The sequence below is a fragment of the Poecilia latipinna genome, unplaced genomic scaffold (assembly GCF_001443285.1).
Source record: "Poecilia latipinna isolate Pla-1442-1.1 unplaced genomic scaffold, P_latipinna-1.0 Scaffold724, whole genome shotgun sequence".
NCBI lineage: Eukaryota > Metazoa > Chordata > Actinopteri > Cyprinodontiformes > Poeciliidae > Poecilia > Poecilia latipinna.
Window position 1 is genome coordinate 79121 of NW_015113340.1, and position 23332 is coordinate 102452.

The window sequence follows — 23332 nt, forward strand, 5'->3', positions numbered from 1 at the left end:
GTCTTATATTGGAAAAAAATTGTCGAATGTCGAATGAACGTATGGAGAGGGGGACGGCGCAGGCGTGGGCAGGAGGCGGCGCTCATTTGGATCAGACGGAGGCGGCAGACACGGTGACGTATGGAGAGGGGGGGACGGCGCGGTGACGTATGGCGGGGGGGGACGGTGCGGACGTGGGCAGGAGGCGGCGCGCAGCTAGATGAGAGGTGTTTCCCCGAAAAGTAAGACATATGTCTTACTTTCGGGGTACGGCTTATATTAGCCGACCCCCCTGAAACCCCCGATACGTCTTACAATCGGGGGTGTCTTACTATCGGGGAAACAGGGTAACTAGTTAAAAGTCGCTAACAAGCAAATTGGCTTGAAATCAACTTTGCACTAGTTTGAAAACTTTTAAACCAATATCATCCAGTCTGCCACTAGCTAGCTATTGTTTTGCTAGCTGGCTAGCTACCGTAAATATAAAGTATCAGGCCTCATTTAAACAGGATTTAAAGGGGCTTCAAATATTTCAGGGGATTTACTGAGACTGAATTACTGAAGAGCTACCAAAAGGAAGGAATCATATAAAAGTTAACAAATAAATTTAGTTGTAAAAAGTAGTGGAGAGAAGCTAACGCTTTCGACCTAAATGTGACATTAATGTCATATGTGTTTCTTTTAAAGGATGAACAATCTTGAAAACACAATTATTAATCTGAATTTAATTTGTCACTCAACTGAAAACGTCTCCATTGACGCCAAGTTGAAAAACAGATAATCGAGGCGAAAATGTTTCTTGAACAGCTGTTGTTCCTGCCCAGCCTGACTCAGTCAAAGCAAACTGTCCTCATAAACATTTCCCAGGAAGACCAAAGGACGACGTTTCAACAGAAACTCTGAAATGTCTCTCATTCCTCTGGGCGATGGAATTACAAAGAGCCGAGGCGACTTTTCAGAGAGGAAACATCTTTAAAATCTTCTCCACTTACCAGGAGTCTGCCCTGCGAACCGAACGTTGCATCTGCAGTGGAATAAACCGGATTTAAATGTTTCTGAATGTTGGATGGAACTACCCCTTTACCTCCAAGTGGAATATTGAAAATAAAGGTGCCATGCTTTCAGTGGAATACCTCCGTTTTACCTGTGGACTGATGGATTTAAGTCCAACTGGATCTCTGGGACAAAATGGAGCGGCATGGAACCAGCACTCTGCTGTCGTAGTCTGCAGCCTCTCTCTCTGCATCAACAAGGGCCAAGGAACTTTATTTCATCCTAATACGAGTTATACTAGTAATAATAATTAAGAATATAATAATAATAATAATGAAACTGCTAATAATAATTAATAATGATAATAATGAGGACTTTTCTGGTTTCTTCAGACTGTCTTTACTTCTGTTTGAGTTGCCGACAGTACCTGGGCTTCTCGTTCAGCTCTTCCTCAATAAGTACACTTTGACCTGGTGAACAGAAATAAATGGTGAACGAAGACGAAAGACGAGTAAAAGGCAACAGAAGTTTTACTTTAGTAAAAAGAAGGAATGAGAGGAGACAGGAAGTGAATGAGTGGTGGATGGACATGAACAGGAAATTCAGTTTTAAAGGCAAATTTCACCAGAATTTCATCATATTTTTTCTTATCTTGGAGTCGTTAAGGCTGCGACTTCAAAAGGTTGGCATGAGCTGAGGCTGTTAACTTTTACTCTGGATAATATACTACTGTCGGCAATGAAGTAGAGAAATTATGCATGTTTGATCAGAAAAACACAGTTACCTACAACACACACACACACACAGCAGGTGTGATGAATAGCTTCGAGTCAAACGTTCTGCCCTTTGTTTCGTCTCTCAGGAGTCGTCCCTCTTCAACAGGGTGACATCATCCCTCGCTTTTTGCATCCGTTATTTCTCCGTCCTCCCGTTTATTCCTCTCCCTCTGGCGGACATTGTGACCTCGCTGCCGGCGATTTTGGCGTCAAAACGCCTCGACATGTCAATGAATCAGCGTCCCAAAATGTCAGGTCTGCAACCATGGCGACCCGTTATCCGCTCGGCGTCCCGTAGCGTCACGGCCAGAAGCGCAGAGCTCCACTTGGAGTCAGAAACCGTCCTGCTGCCTCCTGGCAGAAATACGGCAGATTTCTGTCCTTAGTTTCTGAACGTCAACGAGACTTTGGGGGTTTTACATCAGCAAACGACCCAACATCAAGTTTTACTTTAGCTGAATGGCCCTATAACTATTCATGGGAGATAAAGTACCGGTAGTACGGGAGAAGATTAGGGCCACTGGAAGAAAAAAAGGTTTCCGACCTGTTCAGAAATATGAAATTAAAAGTCAAAACTGAGATTAAAAGTCATAATTCTGAAGAAAGAAATCAGAATTCTGGATTAAGGTCAGAATTTAGATTTTAAAAAGTCAGAAATATGATGTTAACAGTTAGAATTATGAGATTGACAGAATTTGGATGTAAAAGTAAAAAATCTGAGATTAAAAGTCAGAATTATGTGATTAAAGTCAGAATTCTCAGATTAAAAGACAGAAATCCGAGATTTTATAATAGATTTTATCTTGCTAGCATGTTGTAGCATGTTTGTCAAAAATTTGCTATAAAAACCAACAAAATGTTGGGTTCATTCTCAGAAATTTTCTAGAAAATATTTGGAACTTTCTGATTTTGAAAAGTCGAAAAGTTTCTTGGGGAAAAAAAAACTCAGTTTGTGTTGAATCTCAATTTTTCTGGAAAAGCTCGCATCAAGAGGCAAACATTTTTGACTGGGAGTTTCATAAGTAAAACCTTTTTACTCGGAAACGTTTACTTTTTTTTCTAATACATTTAGAAGCTTATTCTCAAAATTTCTGAGTTTTTTCAAGCAAATGTTTGGCATTTACTCAGAAATTTACATGTTTTTTGTAGAAAATTTCTGACATTAACCTCAAAATTTCTTTTTGCAGGAATTTACTCCCTTTTTTCTTTCTATAGCTGAACGATTGACATCTGTTGGGTCAAACACTTTGTCAAAGCGCTTTATTGGTACTTTGTTAGATTACTGTGAACCAGTGAAGGTTATGGAGGCCTTTCTGGTTGAGCTTCACTCAGACATGCTGCTCAGTAACACACATGAAGATTTATGAAAGCAAACAAACATCCTCTGCATTTCAGGACTCAGCTTTTCAGTCATCTCTGACCGATCACTGCGATGGGAACCAGTAGATCTTACAGGATGTTTCAGAGACAACTGGGAGGTGAGATTTTAACGCTGAAACGAGGAGCCCTTATTACCACGGCATTAGTTCATAATATGTAGAAAAATATAATAATACTGTACTTTCTGGCGCAGTGAGGACAATCAATCACCATGAGAAATGGGCTCCAGTTTCGCCATGTGGGTCCGTACAGGCGCTGCAGGCCCATCGATCCACTCACAGCCCATGATTAGATTCTGTTGAGGTCCTGATTCACGGTGATTGATTTAGATTCGTGCACAGCTAGCATGCATCCGTCTGCACTCGTGTTGTTCTGCGACTTCACTTCTCCAGGATCCAGGTTAGACGCCGTTCAGCTGAGACATTTAGTCCTGATGGTTCGCCGGGGATAAACGAGAAGATGACGATGGGAAGAAACATCAAAATTTACATTGAAAGAGTCGAAACACACAGATGAGACGAGGCAGATTAATTACTTACAAGTCCAATCTGCAGGTTGGACTGTAAATTAAGGCAGGATGGGAATCACTTACAAGACTTAGTCATGTCAAAACTGCAAAAACACTAAATCTTACCAAGTAGTTTAAGTCCAGTTTTTAGTGAAAATGTCTTAGCGCACTTGAATTAAGACAAAACTAACTTAAAATAAATATTTTCAGCAAGATACAGGACTTTGTTTTTTCTTTAATATTGATTAAATAGTGTTAGATCCATTGACAGATTATTTCACGTCTAACGTGGGTAAATTTATCTGCCAACAAAACTGGAACGTTTTCATCAATATTAAGAAATTGTTTACTTAAAACAAGCTCCTATATCGCTGAAAAGTCGCCTCCAAGTTTGTTTTCTCTTATATTAAGTGTAATACGATATTTGCACTAGAAATGAGACTTAAATACTTGGTAAGATTTTGTGTTTTTGCAGTGTTAACGCTTCAGTAGACTGTTGCCTTATTAAAAGGAAAGCATCAATTGTTTTCTGTTTAGTTGGTCAAATTTGTACCATTTTCAACTTGTGGCTAGCGGCTAGTTCATATGTCACGACTATGATGCCCTCACAGTGTTTTGCTCTTACAAAGCTACACAGCTAGCTAGAAATAATCCAGATTATTATTATAGGACTGGATTAATCATCTATAAATTATTCTTTATAAAACTGTAACAAAACACAAACGAAGCGTCAACAAGACAAAACGCAGAAAGCAACCGGACCGATAGTTAGCTAAATGCTACATTTAGCTAGCGATGTAGCTTAGCTTTGAATTTCAGTTGGAGAACACTGAACAAACCTTTCCTGGTAAAATGTTATACATTAAGTTTGTATGCAATGTTATGAAATAATAACTAGTAAAATGAACTTATAGACGAATAAAATCCCAGGAACAAACGTGTCCAGCCGGAGCGGTTCTGCTCATCTGACCAAATTAGAAACTCTGCACAGTCTCCATCCACTAGGTGTCAGTAAAGCTCCAATTCAAAATGCGCCGGAAACGCGGCAGCTGCGTCAGATCGAAATTGTAAACATATTTTATAAACAGTCGATCCAGTCTTTATCCATCTGATCGTTGATTAATTTTGAAATATCCAGTCTATTTCAAACACATTTTGTTTTTTAAATCATTCAAAGTCTTCTGTGACTTTTCAGTTTGGCGTTTTGCACAAAAGTCATGAGATTTTAAATCTTTTATTCCTGAAAATGTCATTTTCAACAAGAGCCTCGAACAGCTTCATAAAACCAGATGGATTAAATTTGTATTCATGTTTTTTTTCTCTCATTTTTTAAAGCGGGGAAATAGTTTGACTCGTCTGTTCATCACACACACACACACACTACATACGGCACACGGCATCATTCAGGTTCCCCTCTCACCTACTAAAGGGATTTTTAGCTTTAAGAATAAAAACTGTCCTTGTTTTTCTTTGTTTTTACGGATTTCCACATGAATGAATGTATGACTGTGTTATTTTTCTAGAACTGGACGGCTAGCGCACGTTGTTGACTCTTTAATAAAGGCATCCTTAGAAAACTCTGTTTGTGGGGTTTAACTTCACTTCTTTCTTTGTGTCAAGAAAACAATCACAAAAAAAGAGAATAAGCTTGGAACAACATTTAGGGTTGATTTTATTTAAAAGTGATTAAAATTTAAATTGCAGATTCTTATACTTGTATATGACTCTAAACTCAAGTTTACTTTTATTTCCTTTGTTTTAACTCAGCAAAAATAGTTATAAACTGATACGTTTCTTAAAAGCAAAGAATAAAAAGTGCCTTTAATTTAAAACACTTGTTTTACGCAAGTGACCAGGTTTTGTAAACCTCATCAATCCATAAAACTCTGACATAAAATTTGAGGAAATACGTTTCTGCGCTACAGTGTGATTTGTGGTTGTGAAAGAGAAAATGGCCGCTCCGATCAGAAACCCAGAGCTGTAGCTGGAGTTATTTCTAGAGCCTGGAAGGGACCGTAACTCCATCCAGTCGTTTCTTTCTGCTGCTTCTGGCAGAAAAGAGCAAATAAAAAAACTAAAAACACCAACAGGGTAGAATGATACATAAAACATCAACTATGATTTAAAATGATCTAATATGCCTGTAAATTTTCATTCACGTTTCTCTAAGTTACACACTAATACATTTAGTTTAACTTGTTGTTCTACTGCGGATTAATGCTGCCTCTTTAGAAATGTTGCGCCAATATTTGCATTTAATCTGAGCTTCCTCCTCCTCCGTCTGATTTTGTGAATCTTGCAAAGCAGCAACGTACGGACATATTTTCAAATAAAAACTTGTTTTGATTACAAGAGAAAAGTTTAACGCCGCAGAAAAATAACTTAACAATGTCAAAATAAATAGAGATAATGTGATACATTTGTTTCTAAGCTGAAAAATCTACAAAGGACACTGTGGCCACCCCTTTGATACGGGGCGCTCTGGGCCAGCACCCAACCCTGAAACATTTTGTTAAAGTTTCTGCAACAAAACAATTCAAACCTATTTGAGTTTAAAGAAAATCACTTTATTTGATAGACGAGAGGTTACAAAGACAATCCTGTTTAACTTTAAACTTTGTTTTCCTCTCTAGCATTAAGAATAAATATGTAACCATTTGAAAGATAAAGTTCAAGTCGGTACAAAAAGCCACAACAAAAGCAAAGTTAGCAAGTTTATCATAACCGCTATTGTAGTTTTTGTTGTTGTGGCTTAAGCTACCTGAACCACATACTTTGGTATAAAAATGGGTTTATTCTCAACTAAATGACTGCAAAGTGTGACAACATAATAACATAAATAACCTCCATCACAGTGCGATAGTTGATGGGTACGGTGGCCCAGAGGGGTCAACATGATGCAAAAACCACAACCGCATCTTCAAGCAGAGCAGCAAATCTGCCACAGAACAGCTGAAAAAGAAAATGAGGTACTAAATGTAAACATTTGGACTTTTCTGACCCTGATTTTCCAGAACTCTGATCTGAGGAAAATGTTGGACCCAAACTGAGCAGATTCTTGTTGCTAATCAGCGGAACATGCTAACTGTTTTGAGTTTAACCTCTGCTATCGATAACGTATTTCTAAACAGGTTTTGCACTGAAGCAGCAGAAAACAAACTTAGACTTTCATTACATATTTTCTACCTGGCGGCCATATTGGATTCCTTCAACCAAGAGAGAAAACCACTAGAGAGGGCCAAAGCTGCTGAAGATGGTTGAATAATCAGCTTTTCCCATCAGTCTATATTGGTGCTGCTGTAAATTTTCACAGTTTACCTCAATAACATCTCAAATGCTGCAGCAGGTTACTTTGAAGCAGACAGATTTTCAGTATGTTTGCGTAAAAGCAGCTTTGTTCACAAACAAAGACTGTGTTTCTTTTCAGATCATGTTTGTGGTTCACTTGTATTTCAGCACTTATTGGTTCAACCAGAGCGACGGCGCTTTACAACAAGCTGCCATGTAATCTGTATTATTTTATGTTTTTAGAGGAATAGCTGAAAAGCAGCAGAGATGAGAGTTTGTCCAACAAAGCGCCGGTTTGCCTGTTGTGTGGGCTGCATGGCTGCATAAAAACCAGCTTTCATCTTTCTTTCTCTCTCCACATCAACCTCCCCTCCACCAACTCAGTGTCAAGTCCTGCTATGAGACACGCTCCGATCTGCAGCAGCGTATGTGTGTGTGTGTGTGTGCTGACTGTCCTTTTGGCAGGCAGCAGTACACTGAAGCACCTCTCAGAAAAACTGCACTATTATTGAACCGCTGAGAATCGCTCTTATCTGGCTGTGAAACTCTCTTTCACACACACCCGGGTTCAAACAAATACATTCAAGCACAGGAACACATTATACTGCTGCTGAAAGTTCACACACACACATGTCTAATTATTAATTTAGATTAAAGCCAAATATTATCTCAGTTATGACACAAATATGTCCAGTAAACTCATTTCTTTATGAATTTATTTTTTTTTTCATTTGTCTTTTTTTTCTAGTAGCAGGAAATTTCTGATTTCTGGTTTAGATTATTTATATATTAATTACCTTAATTTATTTCTTTTTTCTTTTTCAGCTGTTTTGTTGCTGATTGGGTTTTCGACCCAATTTGGACCCAATAGGTTTCATAACTTCCTCTAGAACATTTTGGTTTAAGTTTATGGTGGACTTAGCAGCTGCGTTTCAGTTACAAATATGTGGAAATCTTTGTCTATATTCTGCTAATAAGGTAAGGTAATTTTCAGCATCCATGCAGTTCAAAGTGCTTGACATGAATTAGAAGGAAATACAAGCAAAACAACAAATGAAAACAAAGACAAAAAGGTACAAAACTAAATATTGGTTCCCCATGTTTAATAAAAATAAGAGTGAAAAGTCTATTTATAAACTGATAGAGGTTTCTCTGGATCTTAAGTTTGACACACAGCTTTTCATGAAATGGGGCGATGCTGAGAAAGCTCTGATGAAGCCAAAATGTCAGAAAAAACTAAAACAAACCATCATCCTCCTACCACTTCCTGTTGTCTTCTTTGTCGTTTCCACCAGTAGTAACATCCAGCTGTTGATCACAAAAATTATTTCCATTGCAGTTTATATATATATATATATATATATATATATATATATATATATATATATATATAAAACATATATAACATATATAAAATAGAGACTTTCATTTGCATTCATTAATATCTTATGTTTAACTGGTTCCTTTGTGGTTTAGCAAGGAACTCCAGGTCATCACAGCAGTTCAGTGTAGTTATTTTTTAGATTAGTAATAATCTAAACAGATCAGCTCTTATTTTGTTCTATACAAATCTATTTGCATTAGAAGAATGCTGCAAGTGTAAGGATTTAGTCTGAAAAATTTGATCATTGGTCTCCATTAGCCACAGACAAGTTATTCTTAAAAATACTGTTATTGTTCAGCTATTTGTCTGCTTCTATCAGCCAGATGTGATTAATCATCAGAAATCACGTCTACTTGGACATAGCGCCCCCTGCTGGAGACATCTAGGAATTACAAGACTACTGAATTCAAACAGAAGGCGTCACTATTTGAAGCATACTATATTGTGTGATAATCGTGATTTTGAATCACGTTTCTCTTTTCGAACAACAAAAAATAACTTACTTGTTGCTATTTTAAAAAAAAAACAATGAATAATTGATAATTGATAAACAGTAAAGAAAAGCTATATATTATACACACAACTAATGCTACTGCAAGTTTGTAAATAGATCTATTTTATAACACACAAAAATATTTAATAAATATTAAATGTTTATGTATTTTTACTCCGTTCGTCTTTGACATTAGATGAGTTTTATGCGTTATATCGAAAAAGGGCGCAGAGTGATACCTCATGTCATATCTTCTCTCTGGACCTCTACTGCCTCTTATTGGTCAAGCCGCTGCCACTTCTTCGGCGCTGATTGGTCCGAGTTGTGGCGTGCGTCACGTTCGTAACGCCCTTATCGGAAGTGGCTGCAGACGAATTTTTTTGTACACCTGTGATCATGACCCGCAGAGGGATGTGAAAACTGGCCTGAAATGGTTAACCCAGTCACGTTTTAATGGTTTAAACGACTTTTATGTAGAGATAAGGAGCTGAAGACAACTTACGGTATGATGTTCGCGGTTTGCTGGTCGGTTCTGGCCGTAATTTTGTCGGTTGGAGCAGCTAAAACGGACGGAGACGATGATTGGGTTCATCTTCCTAACAGATGTGAAGGTAAAAGTGAAGTTCAGCAGCTGTTAGGGTCATTTTAAGCTCCTCACTGGGTCATCCGGTCCGCTGCTGGGCCTCAGTCACACGAACAGTCCCGATGTTTACTTTATTTACAGACATGAGATCTATTCTTCATTTCCATGGATTTGTTGTTGTTTTTGCCGCTGCTATGAACTGTTCTTCATTACTTTTCGTCCTATTTCAGGAATTTGTCTTTTTAAAATGACCCGAATGACGAGATCTTGGTCACAGTTACATGTTTAATACAATTGTACGTTTATATTTTAAAATATGAGAAGAATTAGTTGCCTACAGAGCAAGTACAAGCAAAAAAGTGAATCTGTAAATGCATATGAAAAATAAATTTTACCGAAGGGATCTTACTTACAGAACGTATAAATAACAATAATAGCTGCTGTTAGAGTAATAAGTGTATTTATTTTGTAAAAATACTGTATTATTAATGTAAAAATGTATTTAAGCAGCTTTATCATACTAGTTTGAGCTTAAATCAGTTATAAGAGTTGGAAAATGTTTGGAATTTCACAAATTATTTTTGATTTCAGAAGTTTATGTTCAAGAGCTCATTTCTCACCTAAAACCTGGAAAGTTTGCATATGATCTGAAGACAAATAACCTATTGTTGTCGTCTATATTTCTGTCCATAAATTGTCATAATAGTAAAGTCAGATTTTATCTGAAGGCTTTTGATGATTATTGGAGCTTTAATTGGAATATCTGGAGTAAAAATTAAATTCTGGAATGCATCAGAAATGCATTTTAAATTGCTTTTTTCATATTTTTCTGTATTAAACTGGATAAATTAGATGAGTAAATCATTTGCTAAAATTAAATATTAAACAAATGAATAAAAGCTACATAAATTAAAACTACTTAAGGATCAACCTGTACATTAAAACAATAGATCCAAGTTAAATTTAAAAATAAAGTTTTAATATTAAGTAAATAAATCCGTTGTTATTTGATTAAATCAGTAACAGATAGAAAAGTTGGACTTGTTTTTTTTTTTTTTTTCTGGACCAAAGAGAGATTTTATTCTCCATCATTTTAGACCTACATGCATAACTGAATTTGTTATTTTTGCTAATAAAACAGTAAACTTGAGCTCAAACTGTGGCTGGAAGCAGCAGCTGAAGCTCTGCAGTTTGTGCTGCAGAAAGAAATCTCCCTCGGTGACGTTTTGGCTTTTCCTGCTTCAGTCTGTAAGTTCGTCAGCATCGAGATGAAGTCGGCCTTCGAAGAGACGGGCAAGACGAAGGCAGTCATCGAGAGCAACTACAACTTCATAGACGGGAAGGGAGCGCCACCGGTTAAATACGTCAAGTCGTAAGTTTCTCTGCAGCTCTCAGTGAAGCGGTTGGGTTGAAAAGCAGAAATGAGACCTTGATTCTGGCACCAGGGGACGAGAACCCGGTCAGATCAGTTCCTGTGGAAGAACTCGATATAGAAACGGGCCGCGCTGCAGGAAATACTTTCTGAAGTGATACTTTATCTGCAGCAGCTTGTAGAGCAAAAGTACAGAGAAATGTAAGCAGTTTTACTTGCATAATTATTTAGTTTTTCTTCTTAGTTTGAAGCTGGATCTTTAGTTTTTAGGTGATATTTCTAATGATTGACATCAACTCACCAATTTCTGTTGCTGCTTCAGTGAACACAGGTGCAGCTTACACTTCAAAAACACCAAATATTACCAAGTATTTCGGTCTAATTTCTAGTGAAAATATCTTAATACACTGGAAATAAAGTTACAACAAACTTTTCACCAAGCTGTAGCAGCTTGTTTTAAGTCAATAATTTCTTAATGTTGATGAAAAAGTTGGAGTTACAAGTGAAATTTCACTATTTCTTTTATCATAACTTACAATATGAGAAAACGCCTTGCTCCACTAGCAGATCATTTCACTCGTAACTTGGAACTTTTTCACCAATAGTAAGGAATTATAGATTTATAACTAGGTTTTAACCATTAATTGTGTCAGTTATTTTGGTTTTTATGTTCAAAGTGAAATAAAAACATTAGAATTAGATTTAGGGATGTATGATACATCGGAAACAACTTCGGTATCAGATGATATTAGTCTTATTTTAGCATATGGTATCAGTTCAATAAGTAGATGCAGAAATATCAATATCGGTTATCGATATTAGCCCAAATTTTTGTATCAGTGCACCCTAATAAGATTAGAATATTAAATTAAACCTGTTAAAAACTTTTTACAGTAATCTGGTCTTAATGAAAGTATGTTTAGTAGCTGCCTAAATGTTTTTTAAAAATGTATTTTAATCTGACAAATGAAGCTAATTTACTGACCCACATGTATAATAGAAAATCAACCAATCTGCTGATGGACATGATTTAGGTAAAGTCCTCAGATGCAGTTCGTGTTGCAGAAAAACATGCAAACTGTGCAGAAAATATGAAGGAAAGAAAACAAAACGACTCTATGAGGCAAAAATGGTTCTTCTTTAAAAGGCTGAGGAGAGAAATGTGGGAGAAAGTTGTTGGTTTGGTACAAAAACAGCGATCCGATTTCTTTCTCCTCCTACAGCTCAGGGTAGCTGTAAACCAAGCCTAAACCAGACAGCCGTGACCTCTGACCTTTCAGCAGCGCAGCAGTGATAAAAGTTTATCTCAAGTTGAGCCGAGTCTTTTTGTCGTTTTCCAGAGATTTGCGATTCATCGAGGTTGTGGAGAACGTGTGCCAGAGGCTGCTGGAGTACAACCTGCACAAAGAGAGGAGCGGCAGCAACCGCTTCGCCAAGGTCAGACTGTCTGTGTGGTCAAGGTCAGACTGTCTGTGTGGTCAAGGTCAGACTGTCTGTGTGGTCAAGGTCAGACTGTCTGTGTGGTCAAGGTCTGGAGTGTGTGTATATATTTATCGAAAATAATATCATTTAGAATAAATGAAAACATAAAATAAAAACATTTTCTTTGTGATGTTTGACATTTCAAAGTTAAAGATTTAAAAAATTTAGGATTTTTTTAAAATCAAATTTTGAACGTTTTAAACAGAAAAACTTTCTTGTTTTTCCTAGAAAATTTCTGAAGCTCAAGTCAAAATGTCTTGAGTTTTTTGTCAGAAATTTACTCTTTTCATAGAGATATAATTTCATTTACATTTAAAACTTCAGTTGGTTCTTTGTGAATTTTAGCCAAAGATATTTGGAGTCTCTGTGGACGATCCAAAGTACCAGTGGTGGCTCCGGAGCCGCAGGTTGGAGACCCCTGATCCAGATCAGGTTTCTGGATGCTGGATGTTTTCTAGACAAACAGGAAGAGTTTTAAATGAAACTTAATTTTAAGATGTTTCTCCTCTCATCTCTGGAGCTTTTTTGTCTGAATTCATTTGGTGAAGAGAAAATGTCCTTAAGAAGTTCAGTTTCCCATGATTCCTGATCAGGTGTGTGTGTGTGTGTGTGTGTGTGTGTGCAGGGCATGTCGGAGACGTTCTCCACCCTTCATGGCCTGGTGCACAAGGGAGTGAAGGTGGTGATGGATATTCCCTACGAACTTTGGAACGAGACGTCTGCTGAAGTCGCCGACCTCAAGAAACAGGTGGTTGTTTTGTTTTTGCTTCTTTCCATATGTGCTGCGTTTGAATTAACGGGGTCAAATTTAAATTAAAAGGGTGAAATAATAACAGAACATACAATATTGATAAAATGCGAAAAACGACTGGGCGTTATTGACGACAGCGTATTGGGACCAGACTGAGATGATTTTTATATTTTTTGTAAATTAGGGGAAAACAGTTGTTTTAAAGTGAAAAAAGCTTCGATGGTGTTATCAGGCTCAGCAAATCCATCTGGTTCTTACTTTGAAATAAACAAAATCATTTCAAAGTTCTGTTACCGATAACTTACAGAAACTATAAGATGCTCAGCTTTCCTTATTTTAATATCCGTTTCTTTACTAAGTATCATGACTTTCATTTTGTTACTTTAACTTTATTCTTGCAAATCATGACTTCTGTTTAGTAATTCTTTGACTTTGATCTCGTTTCACGGCTTTATTTTTGTAGATTACAACTTGAGTCGGGTAATTCTGAAACTTAATTCTCGCTTTGCTACGACTTCTCACTTTGTTAAAACCTTGTTCTCGTATTATTGCGACTTTATTCTCATTTTGTTACGACATCTTTACTGTGTGGGTAAAACAAATCGGAGAAAACTGCAAATTGAAAGTGGCGCGCCCCGTTCTCGTTTTTAAAGAGCAGTGTGTGTGTGGACGTGTGTGTGCGTTTCCCAGTGTGACGTGATGGTGGAAGAGTACGAGGACGTGATTGAAGACTGGTACAAAGGGAACCAGGAGGAAGACCTGACCACCTACCTGTGTGAGAAACACGTCCTGAAAGGAGGAGACAAAGGTGAACACACTCAGAATGCTCTCAGGTTGTTGTTTGTTTTTCTGCTGACTGAATGTTTTCCCTTCGGCTGTTCTGGATTTAGAAATCTCGCTCAGCTCCTCAAACTGGAGAAATGTTTCCACTGGCAGGGTCGCACATAACGGAGGTTAAAAATCCCGTCTGGCCCGAGTTCACACCACATTCTTCTTGTTCTTTTTCAGCATTCCCGACTTTAAAGGAGCTTATTAACAGGAGAAAAGTTATAATTTATTTCCACTTGCCTTAAAAAGTTCCTCAGTTTGCAGATTTTGTGACTTTAAATGCTTTTTTTTTTTCAGAACACCTTGTTTGGTGCGCAGAGAAATGTGAAATAAAAACAAATTCACAAGAACAGATCAGCTGGACCTTAAATGTTTCTCTGCTCTGTTTGTGTTTGAGCAGCAGAAACATGTGAAACTGAAATGCATTCTGGGAGCGGCGAGCCGCCGGTTCTCAGGAGTTTATTTATACGCAGCGACCAGAGCCAAAAAACATCTGATCCAGGAAAATCCTCCACTGGAAACCCGAGCACGAAAACCTCCAGAGCTCGTTCTGACTTCAGTTAACATTTTCACCAGTTGTTGCTTCTTTGATGCAGCAGCAAAATAAATATTCTCTCTGTCTTATTAGCACTAAAGTGAGCTGCGCTTGATTTAAAGGAAAGGCTGCAGATCCATCTAACAACTTCATTCAGAATATTTTTTGTTTTAGTTTGTCATTAGGACTACATTTTATTCCCCCTTTTCCATAATTATCAAATGTTTCATTCAAAAAAATAACTTTTATTGTCTTTCTGGTAAAATTTTACATCTAATTTCTTTTGGTTCTTTAATTTAAATATATTTAATATTATTTATTTGAGAAAAAGGGAACCAATAAGTGTTTATGTTAGAATAGAAGCAGATGCTTGGATGTTGCCCAGTCATTTCTCGAGCTGCTACTTCAGATTACTTCAGTTATTGAATAAGCTTTTTTTCTTCTAAGCTTTTTTACCCATTAAAAATGAATATTTAAAAAAATCTAAATAAAAAAAATGATTAGATTCCTTTTTTAAGCAAGAACAGCATCATTTTATTGCCCAGAATGCAGTATAATTAATTACATCATTAATTTGACTGGAGGCTGTGCAGATGATAGAAACTGATGGTGTAACCAGATTGTTCGACATTTATTCATCTTTATTTCAGTTCAGTTTCTGTTAAATTACACGATGTGGGCAATAATCGCCCAAGCATCAACTTCTGCTGTTTTAATGAAGAAAACCTTAAAATTTATTGAATTTAAACATCTTATGTTGTTGTTTCAGGTACTTTTCTGATTAGGACTTTATTCTCATTTCCTGACTTTATTCCTGTAAATTACAACTTCATTCAGGTTATTTTACGACTTTATTCTTGGATTCTACCTTCATGAATCCTTATCTTTGTTTAGTTTTTGTTAAATTACACAATAAGACTTTGATCATCCAAACATTAACTTTAAGACTTAATGGATTCGGCCTTTAACTGTTCAATGAATAACTTTAAAATTAAGCTCCAACATTTTTTCCTCTTCCTTGTTTCTATGTTAAACATTTTTGTCTCTAATTTTGTTCCTTTTCACACCTTCGCTCACTCCATCCATCCATCCATCCATCCATCCATCCATCCATCCATCCATCCATCCATCCATCCATCCATCCATCCATCCAGCCTGCCTGGATGAGAACTGGACTCCAAAGAAGAAAGGAGACCAGGCAGCGATTGCAGAGGACAAGAAGAAGAAAAAGAAGAAGGGAGGCAAGAAAGGAGGAGAGAAGGGAGACGGGAGCCCAGACGGAGAGAAGACGACCAAGAAGAAAAAAAAGGAGAAGAAAGTGAAGAAGAAGAAAAAGAGCAAAGCTCCGGTGGAGAAGTCTGATGGAGGGCAGACGTCGGATGAGGAGATCCAGCCTGAGGTGCCTCTTTCTGGGCAGAAAACGGAGCTGTGAGCCGCCGGGTTTCCCTCTGGATTCTCCTGCCTGCTTCAAACAATCTGCAGCATCGTCTAAACAGGAAATGTGCTGAACAAGCACTTCCTGTTAGAGTTTTAAGGTCCTTTAAGCCAGGATGTTATCGTTGTTTTAGGACTTCATGGCAAATTGTTTTAATTTAAAAGTACCGTTTTGGTATTTGTCCTGATGTCTACATCCACGAATCAGAAGGAACGGCATTTAAATTTGGGAGCCTTTAAATTAATGAAAGTATTTAAAGGCTTTCATTAAAGCCTTTAAATACTTTAATATTTAAAGGCTTACATCATTAATTTGACTGGAGGCTGTGCAGATGATAGAAACTGATGGTGTAACCAGATTGTTCTACATCTGGTTACACCAGATGTAACCAGATGTACATCTGGTTAGTGTGAAGACTCGCACTAATTGAAGTGTGAGTCTTCAATTAGTCATTGAAGACTCACACAAGAGTCTTCAATGACTAATTTAAACAAAAGTTGGTGTCAGCTTGTGTGATTAAGATCATGGTTCTGTTGAAAAAAACTCAGTTTTGCCCCAAATTTATGTGACGTGAATCTGAAATCCCGACAGAAAGATGAGATTAAATAATTTATGAATGAAAATCAAGTACAATCTAATTCTACTTTCTTTTAAAAGATGCATTTTTAATGGTTTTCTGATTGTAAATGAAACTTCTTGGGAAATGAAAACTGAGGTCTGAGTCTAGAAAGCAAACTTTCACTTTAAAGTTGTGAAACTTTTGTCATATTTTTCGTCTCCTGACAAAGCGACTCGTTCTTTTCCTATTCGCTGTTTTCATACCAGTAAATTCCTGAGAGCTGGACCTTTAGGTACATTATTTTGTTTCATTTAAGTCTGTTTTTGTGCGCTGTACAGACGCTGCTATTTAAGGTGTGTGTGTTTGACCTCCGCTGTTGCATTTTTGTGTGTATTTTTACGAGATTTTTACTCTGGAGTAAGATGCTGGTGTTGATGTACTGGAGCTGGAACTATTTGAAACTCTGCAAACATTGGATGAAATAAAGTGTGTCAGTATGTTGCCTCAGTTTCTGTGGTTATAGAAGATTGTTTTTTGTAAGATAACTTGGTTTTAATTTGTTTCAAAACTATTGAATTTAGCCTTTTAAAGTTATGATGCAGCGTCCTTTTTGACCACTAGGTGGAGTCCGACTTCAAGTTCACAAACGGCAAGTTCCTTTAAAATACCGACAGGATTTTTGCAATTTGTCTTAAATTTTTAAATCAAACAAACTTTATCAGAAAGTTAACTTGAATTAAAAAACAGAACTGTATTGTAATTGTGTCCTCATTTATTTAGGGAAAAAGCTATCTAAAGCCAACCTGTCATTATTTAAAAAGTATTTACAATTTAAATGATCCTTAAAGGGTTCATTTGTGCCAGACCCCAAGCTGAATTATATGTTAATATATTCTGAACATGTTCACTGTAAGGTGAGAATCAACAAATCCCAGATATTTGTAAGTTGTTGCTCTGGGCAAATAATTGCCTAGAAAAAGTAAAGGGACTGGATAGGTGAGTAAAAACACATGCATTCTGTTTTCTCAACATTAATTATTAAATGATTTGTGTTCATGGTGTAATCTGTATTTCATCTGTTGTCAGTATTTACCCCACAGAAAAAGGACAGTATCGTTATACAAAAGGGAGGTTAAAAAAACCGTGAAGATCAGTGCTAATAACAAAGAGCAGCAGTCTTAAAATACTGCCGTGCGGAACAACCCAATGATCAAATTTAACAAAAATGCATTGTTAGCTGTAACAAATTAAATATATCTGGTAAATATCGGTTTTTCAGACATAGACCGTGACATTAAAAATATGAATTCAATGACAGCGCCCTCTGATGGCAAGGCATCTGTCGAAAACAGAATCTGGTGTAAAATCGCTGTTTTTATTCTCGACGCCATTGTGGTTAGCAAAGATGGCGGCTAGCTAACCGTTTGCCAGTTAGCCTCTAACAAAGTCTTAGCTACTTGCGTTTAAACAAGAATAAAGCTGGTTTTAACCAGTTTTCCCACTTGTTAAACAAATGGGATCGCTACATCTTCTAGCTCACTGCTAATGAAGAAAATGAAGAGAGATAACAACAAAAGTGATTAGCACCGAAACATGAACACCGGACTCTACACTTCATCTTTTCGGACTCAGAGTCATCATTAGAGGTAAGCTGATCCTTTTATTTTTATTTTTTTACAGCTGTTTATATTAGCCAGCTCTGGCTGAGATGTTGTGGGTTGAATTGTTGAAAAATAAAGGTTAAATGTTAAGCCATTTCCCGTTGGTTGGGGAAATGGCTAAAGGCCGATTCCACCTAATTTTTCACTACCTTGAGCGTCTTTAATCTCTTCTAGTTAAAATCGCTCAGACTCATGAACTGATTCGTTGTACACAACCACCAGAATATTTAAAATCCAGTTTGTGATTTGTGAAACCTTTACTTGATGGGCGATTTAAGCACAGTTTTGCATCTCAAACTGAGTTTGAATGAATCTACTGTTTGTGTAGAACAATCTAGTCCAGGTTTGAAGAGTCTAAGTATTGTAGTTTTTAAACTATACATAGTTCCTACAAGTCTGAACCGGAAGTGATCAGTGCCTCTGAACCGCCATCTTGGTAAGCAAATGCAGAGCATAGCATAGACGCATCATTTCTTCCAGACGAACAAAAAGAAAATATATTGATACTTTTGGCCAATGTGCAAGAGTATGAGATACAGAATATCATCAGTAACTCCATGGTTGTCATAAGAGAAATGGATACCTATCAAGGTGGCTGTCGGCGATAAAGTCCCCGGAAGTGACGTCACATGATAACTATGTATAGCAAACTGAAGATACTCAACCCTGTTGTGGAAAATTAGGTGGAACTGGAAGCTGCAATCGAAGGGAAACTTTGGCTTAGTTGACGATTATTTCAACAATTCAATGATTAATTGTTTCAGACCTAACATTTTACATAAAATGCAGGTGCTGACTTGTGAAATAATTTGATTTAGGACATAATGGTGGTTTTTAAAGTAATTTTCCCTGAAGGAGCTAATGGTGATGGACATCAAATATTGTGATCTAATTGAGCTTTCCTGCAGTACCGTATTTGTGCCATAGGTGTCACCGCATCATTTGTTTTAGTGACATCTTCTATATTGCTTTGCACTTGACCAGCAGCCAAATCCACTAAACCAGAGACTAAATGAAATGGTGTGTGTGTGTGTGTGTGTAGGTGGGTGTGTTTCCAAAGTTAATTCAGTCCGTCAGCTTTCCCATCCCCTTTCAACGCTTTTTTTAATGTGTGTTTCTCTCTCTCTCTGTGTGTGTATGCTTGTCTTTTATGCTAGAATTGAGATATCAACTGTTATCGCTCGACAGGTGTGTGTATTTTTACATATCCACCATTCATATAAAAAATGTTTTGTCTGAAATGTGTGTGTGTGTGAGGTCCTGAATGTGTTTATTTATTGAATAATTCACAGCTGGGTGTTTATAGAAGAAACTGTGGCCTCAGAGCTGCAATAACACAGGGCAAATATTGTGACTTACACACACATGAACACACACTTTATCAGCCATTTCAGGGTTGACGGTTTATTTGGACACTGTGGACGGTGGAAATGGAATGTAAAGAGAGCAGACACGTGAACACACACATTTATATTACCCATGGAGATTTCTCACTATCTTCATGTGCTCCATATCTTCGGTCTGTGCTTCTTTTTGCATCCCAGTGAGGAAAATTGATGTGCTTCTTGGGTAACCTTGAACTATTTTAGATTTGAGCTGCTTGAATTAAACATTCGGGTAGTTTACACAATGTCTGGCTCAGATTTTCAGTAATATTGGGATGAAAGATGAGGTTGAGGGTTCAGTCTGTGCTGTATAGACAATTTATTATAAAGCAGTTGGTAGCACTGATGTTTATTTTTAAGCAGCTATGAGCCATGGTGGCGAAACCAGAAACTGTTACAAATTACTCAACAGGTCGTTGCTAGTAGGGGTGCACCGATTTATCGGCCAGCCGATTTATCACTGCCGATTTCCTTAATTCTGGGAGATCTGGCGATTTTTACTTGAGAAGCCGAGCTTATCCACCAGTGTTATCAACCTCAGCAGAGGTCTAAAACTCAACCACTGCGCCTTTCTCTTCTCCCATGGGAGAGGTTTGACTGACAAACCGGCCGACCAGCTCATGTCTGCACATTTACAGTTAACAATCGTCGCCCCATTGTTGCCAATTCAGCAACTTCCCTCATGTATCAAGCAACATTTCAGACAAAAAAATGGTATCGACCGAAATCGGAATCGGTAAGTTAGGCTTTTTTAAAAATCGGTTATTGCCAATCGGCCAGAAAACTGCAATCGGTGCACCCCTAGTTTCTAGGTAACCAAAGAATGAGTTACCGTATTTTCCGGACTATGAGGCGCACTTAAAAGCCTTTAATTTGATGAAAAAACAACAGTGCGTCTTATATGTTCTGGAGTAAAACAGGTTGTGCTTACTGACCTCAAAGTGATTTTGTGTGGCAAATCACAAAGAAGAACTGCTTGATCTGCAATGCATTTAAGTTTAATATGCAAGTAACAGACTTCCTGCAATAAGTTTGGTGACTTTAATGCAACATAAAAATAGTTAGAAGGGAAAGAAGTGCATATTTATATTAAGCTTTATGTTTTGGAGCCGTTGAATTATTGCATATTGATCAGTGTGATGTTTATAACATTTCCAAACTGACCTCACAGTAATGTTTGGATCAGATTTATTCCTCTGGCAGCGGCTCGTCGTTCAGTCTGATGTGACCTGGAGAAAAGGAAACAGACCTTTAAATGGAAATATTGATTCTTTTCATTTGAATATTCATCTGGTTTCCTCTGTCAAAGTGTGTGTGTGCGTGTGTGTGTATCTCAAATGTCCTTTCAAGTCCTGTTCTTTCCCATCTGGCAGGTGTCCAGTTATTACTATGTTATACTGTATTATATCTACTACAAGCGCTCTGATGTTCCGTGTTTGTCTTTCTGTTGGCTTTAACCTTCCTGATGTGTCTGATGAGTGAAAACTGCAGTAAGATTTAGTTTATTACTAAGAGTAAAGAAAAATCATGTAATTGTCTGCAACAGGAAATGACAAATAGTAGAACTGCTTAATCATGTGGTGTTAAATATAAAAATAATTTATTTTAATTTTTTAGGATTTTTTACTTAGTTACTGTTGTTAAAATTAAGATATTTATATCTGATATCTTCAGCATTCTGACTGGTCAGAATGACATTAATATCTTGAATTGGTATTTTGTCAAGTCAAAATGTCACAGATGTATGTAAAATTTTGATATTTCAATTAAAAAATGTGAAAAAATGACCTTTTCTAAGCCGTTTTAAGTGCATTGTAATTGGAAATTAATTTAATATTTCTATAGAAGTCATCAAGTTAAAAAGATTGAATGCAATAATCTTACCATTCAGTATTCAGTTTTTTTTCAGTGTAGGACTGACAACAATATCAGGAAACTACGGCTGAAATGATTAATCGGACGAATCATGATTCATCGATTGTTGAAATAATCGTCAGCTAATTTATTAATCAATTAATCGATTTTAAAAAATGAAACTGCACACTCAGCAGATATTAAGTAAAAATTTTACTAAGTGTGTTTTGTATTTCAGATAAATATCTGTAAAGTTAAGCTTCACTAAATCAATGCTGTTATTGTATTTTAGGCAATAAATCTTTATTTTGTTATTTAAAAAATAGTTTAATTCTTCATATGATTCTTATAATTTAGTATTCTACAGAAAGTCTAAAGTGGTTAATTGAAAATTCAGCAGAATGTGTCAATAGATTAAAATCTGATTAACCGATTATCTAGATTAATCGATTACTAAAATACTAGTTAATTGCAGCCCTGCAGCACAAATTACTCACCTAGAAACCAGCAAATGTTTGCCTCTAATTTGCAGAAATGGACGTAGTGAAGCAGTTGGACATTTAATTAGCTTTGCTACAACAACAAGTACCAAATGTCCAGATCTAAGAACGACCAAAGTTAACTTGTCGTAGTCTTTTGTTTCCTCTGAAAGGACAACAGATGCAGCTTAAATGCAGAATGAATGCGAACCGCCGTGCTGCAGCTGCTGCTGCTGCTTCGCTCCACCTGGGGTATTTTTGGTTTTGTCCCAGTTGTGTTCGACTTCTTGGTGTTGAGAAGCAGGTGAAGGGTGTCTGGTGACAGAATGCCTGGTGTGTAGCCTATTTTCCGGGTTTTGACCTTCCTGGAGAGCACAGAAGGAAGATGAATTGGAGCGCTGAGGCTGTCCACTCTCTGGAAGGAAAAAAGCCCTACAGTAATCGATCGATGCTGCGCGGCTTATTTCCTCTTTAAACTCGCTGCTTTTACACAACTCTCAAGTTTAACTCCGTCACCTCTGATTCGGTTTTCCTTGCAGGTAATAATGGAGGTCAGCTTCAGGTTTGTACATAAAAAGCGAGTTTTCTGTGGCGCGACATGGAAAACTTCAAACAGCCGCCAAACAAATCAAAGGAAGTAGATTACAGTCGGTGAGTCAGAAAAATAAAACGCTGACCTCTGCAGCTAACAGGTCGTCAGGGTCAGGGTTAGAAAGGTCAGACTATCAGATCTGTGTCCCGTCTTCCTCCTTCACACGTCGTTCTTCTTCATTTCACTTCCAAACTCCTCGGCTCACTTTTGCGTCTCCAGAAACTGTTGATTCTCGCTCTGCCTTGACTTTCGGGTCGTAGCGACTGAAGCTGAGGAGAGCGATGGCATTTTCTGCTGCAGCGTTGGAGGTGTTGATGTGAACGAGGTTGAAGGGCTTCCTGCAAAACGCAGAGCTGGAAAAGAGACACTTTCATTAAAAAAAAAAAACTGGAATAAAAATGTTCTACGACAGAGTACTAGGTCCATGATGAATGTTTTTAACATTATGAGAATATAGACATGGTATTATGAGAATAAAGTCATAATATTCCAACTTTATTCTCATATTATGACTTTATTCCTGTATTATTTTGACATTTTTCGTTTGACTTTATTCTCATAATAAGACTTTATTCTCGTAATATTCCGACTTTTGACTCATATTTTGACTTTATTCTTATATTAACTTTTTGTATTACTTCATTCTCATATACTACTTTATTCTAATATACTACTTTATTCTCACATTATTAGCATTTCATTGTCATAATATTATGACTTTATTCTTGTAGCATTACGACTTTAACTGAATAAATAGGGGTATAAGTTTATGATTCATGACTAAGCATATTATAACTAGCTTGTTGTCATAAACCAGTTTCGGACATCTGAAGTGTTGAAGCTGATTTTATGCTACGACGGCCTGCCGTACAGCCTGATGCGTGTTTTGCTGCTGTATGCTCCATCACATGTTAAACTGGTCAGTTGCGTGACAGCACAACAATGCGTCCACTCAGTGGGGACTTGTTTGTGTTTTAATGTGGCCACTGTTGGGCCTGTTCACGGTTCACAAGAA

General features: G+C 37.2%; 1 protein-coding gene and 1 long non-coding RNA gene across 2 annotated transcripts; both read left to right on the forward strand.

Annotated features, from left to right (window-relative positions):
* The first annotated feature begins 54 nt into the window (after positions 1-54).
* On the forward strand, positions 55-22438 carry LOC106955295 (uncharacterized). The gene is made up of 3 exons (XR_001426547.1): positions 55-2237; positions 22360-22362; positions 22426-22438. It is a non-coding gene; the product is annotated as an uncharacterized LOC106955295 (long non-coding RNA).
* On the forward strand, positions 9136-16045 carry cnpy3 (canopy FGF signaling regulator 3). The gene is made up of 6 exons (XM_015045397.1): positions 9136-9412; positions 10630-10756; positions 12097-12193; positions 12864-12986; positions 13680-13797; positions 15507-16045. Exons 1-6 carry the CDS (start codon positions 9307-9309, stop codon positions 15782-15784), a joined length of 849 nt encoding a protein of 282 aa, XP_014900883.1. The 5' UTR covers positions 9136-9306; the 3' UTR covers positions 15785-16045.
* Positions 22439-23332: the final 894 nt, after the last annotated feature.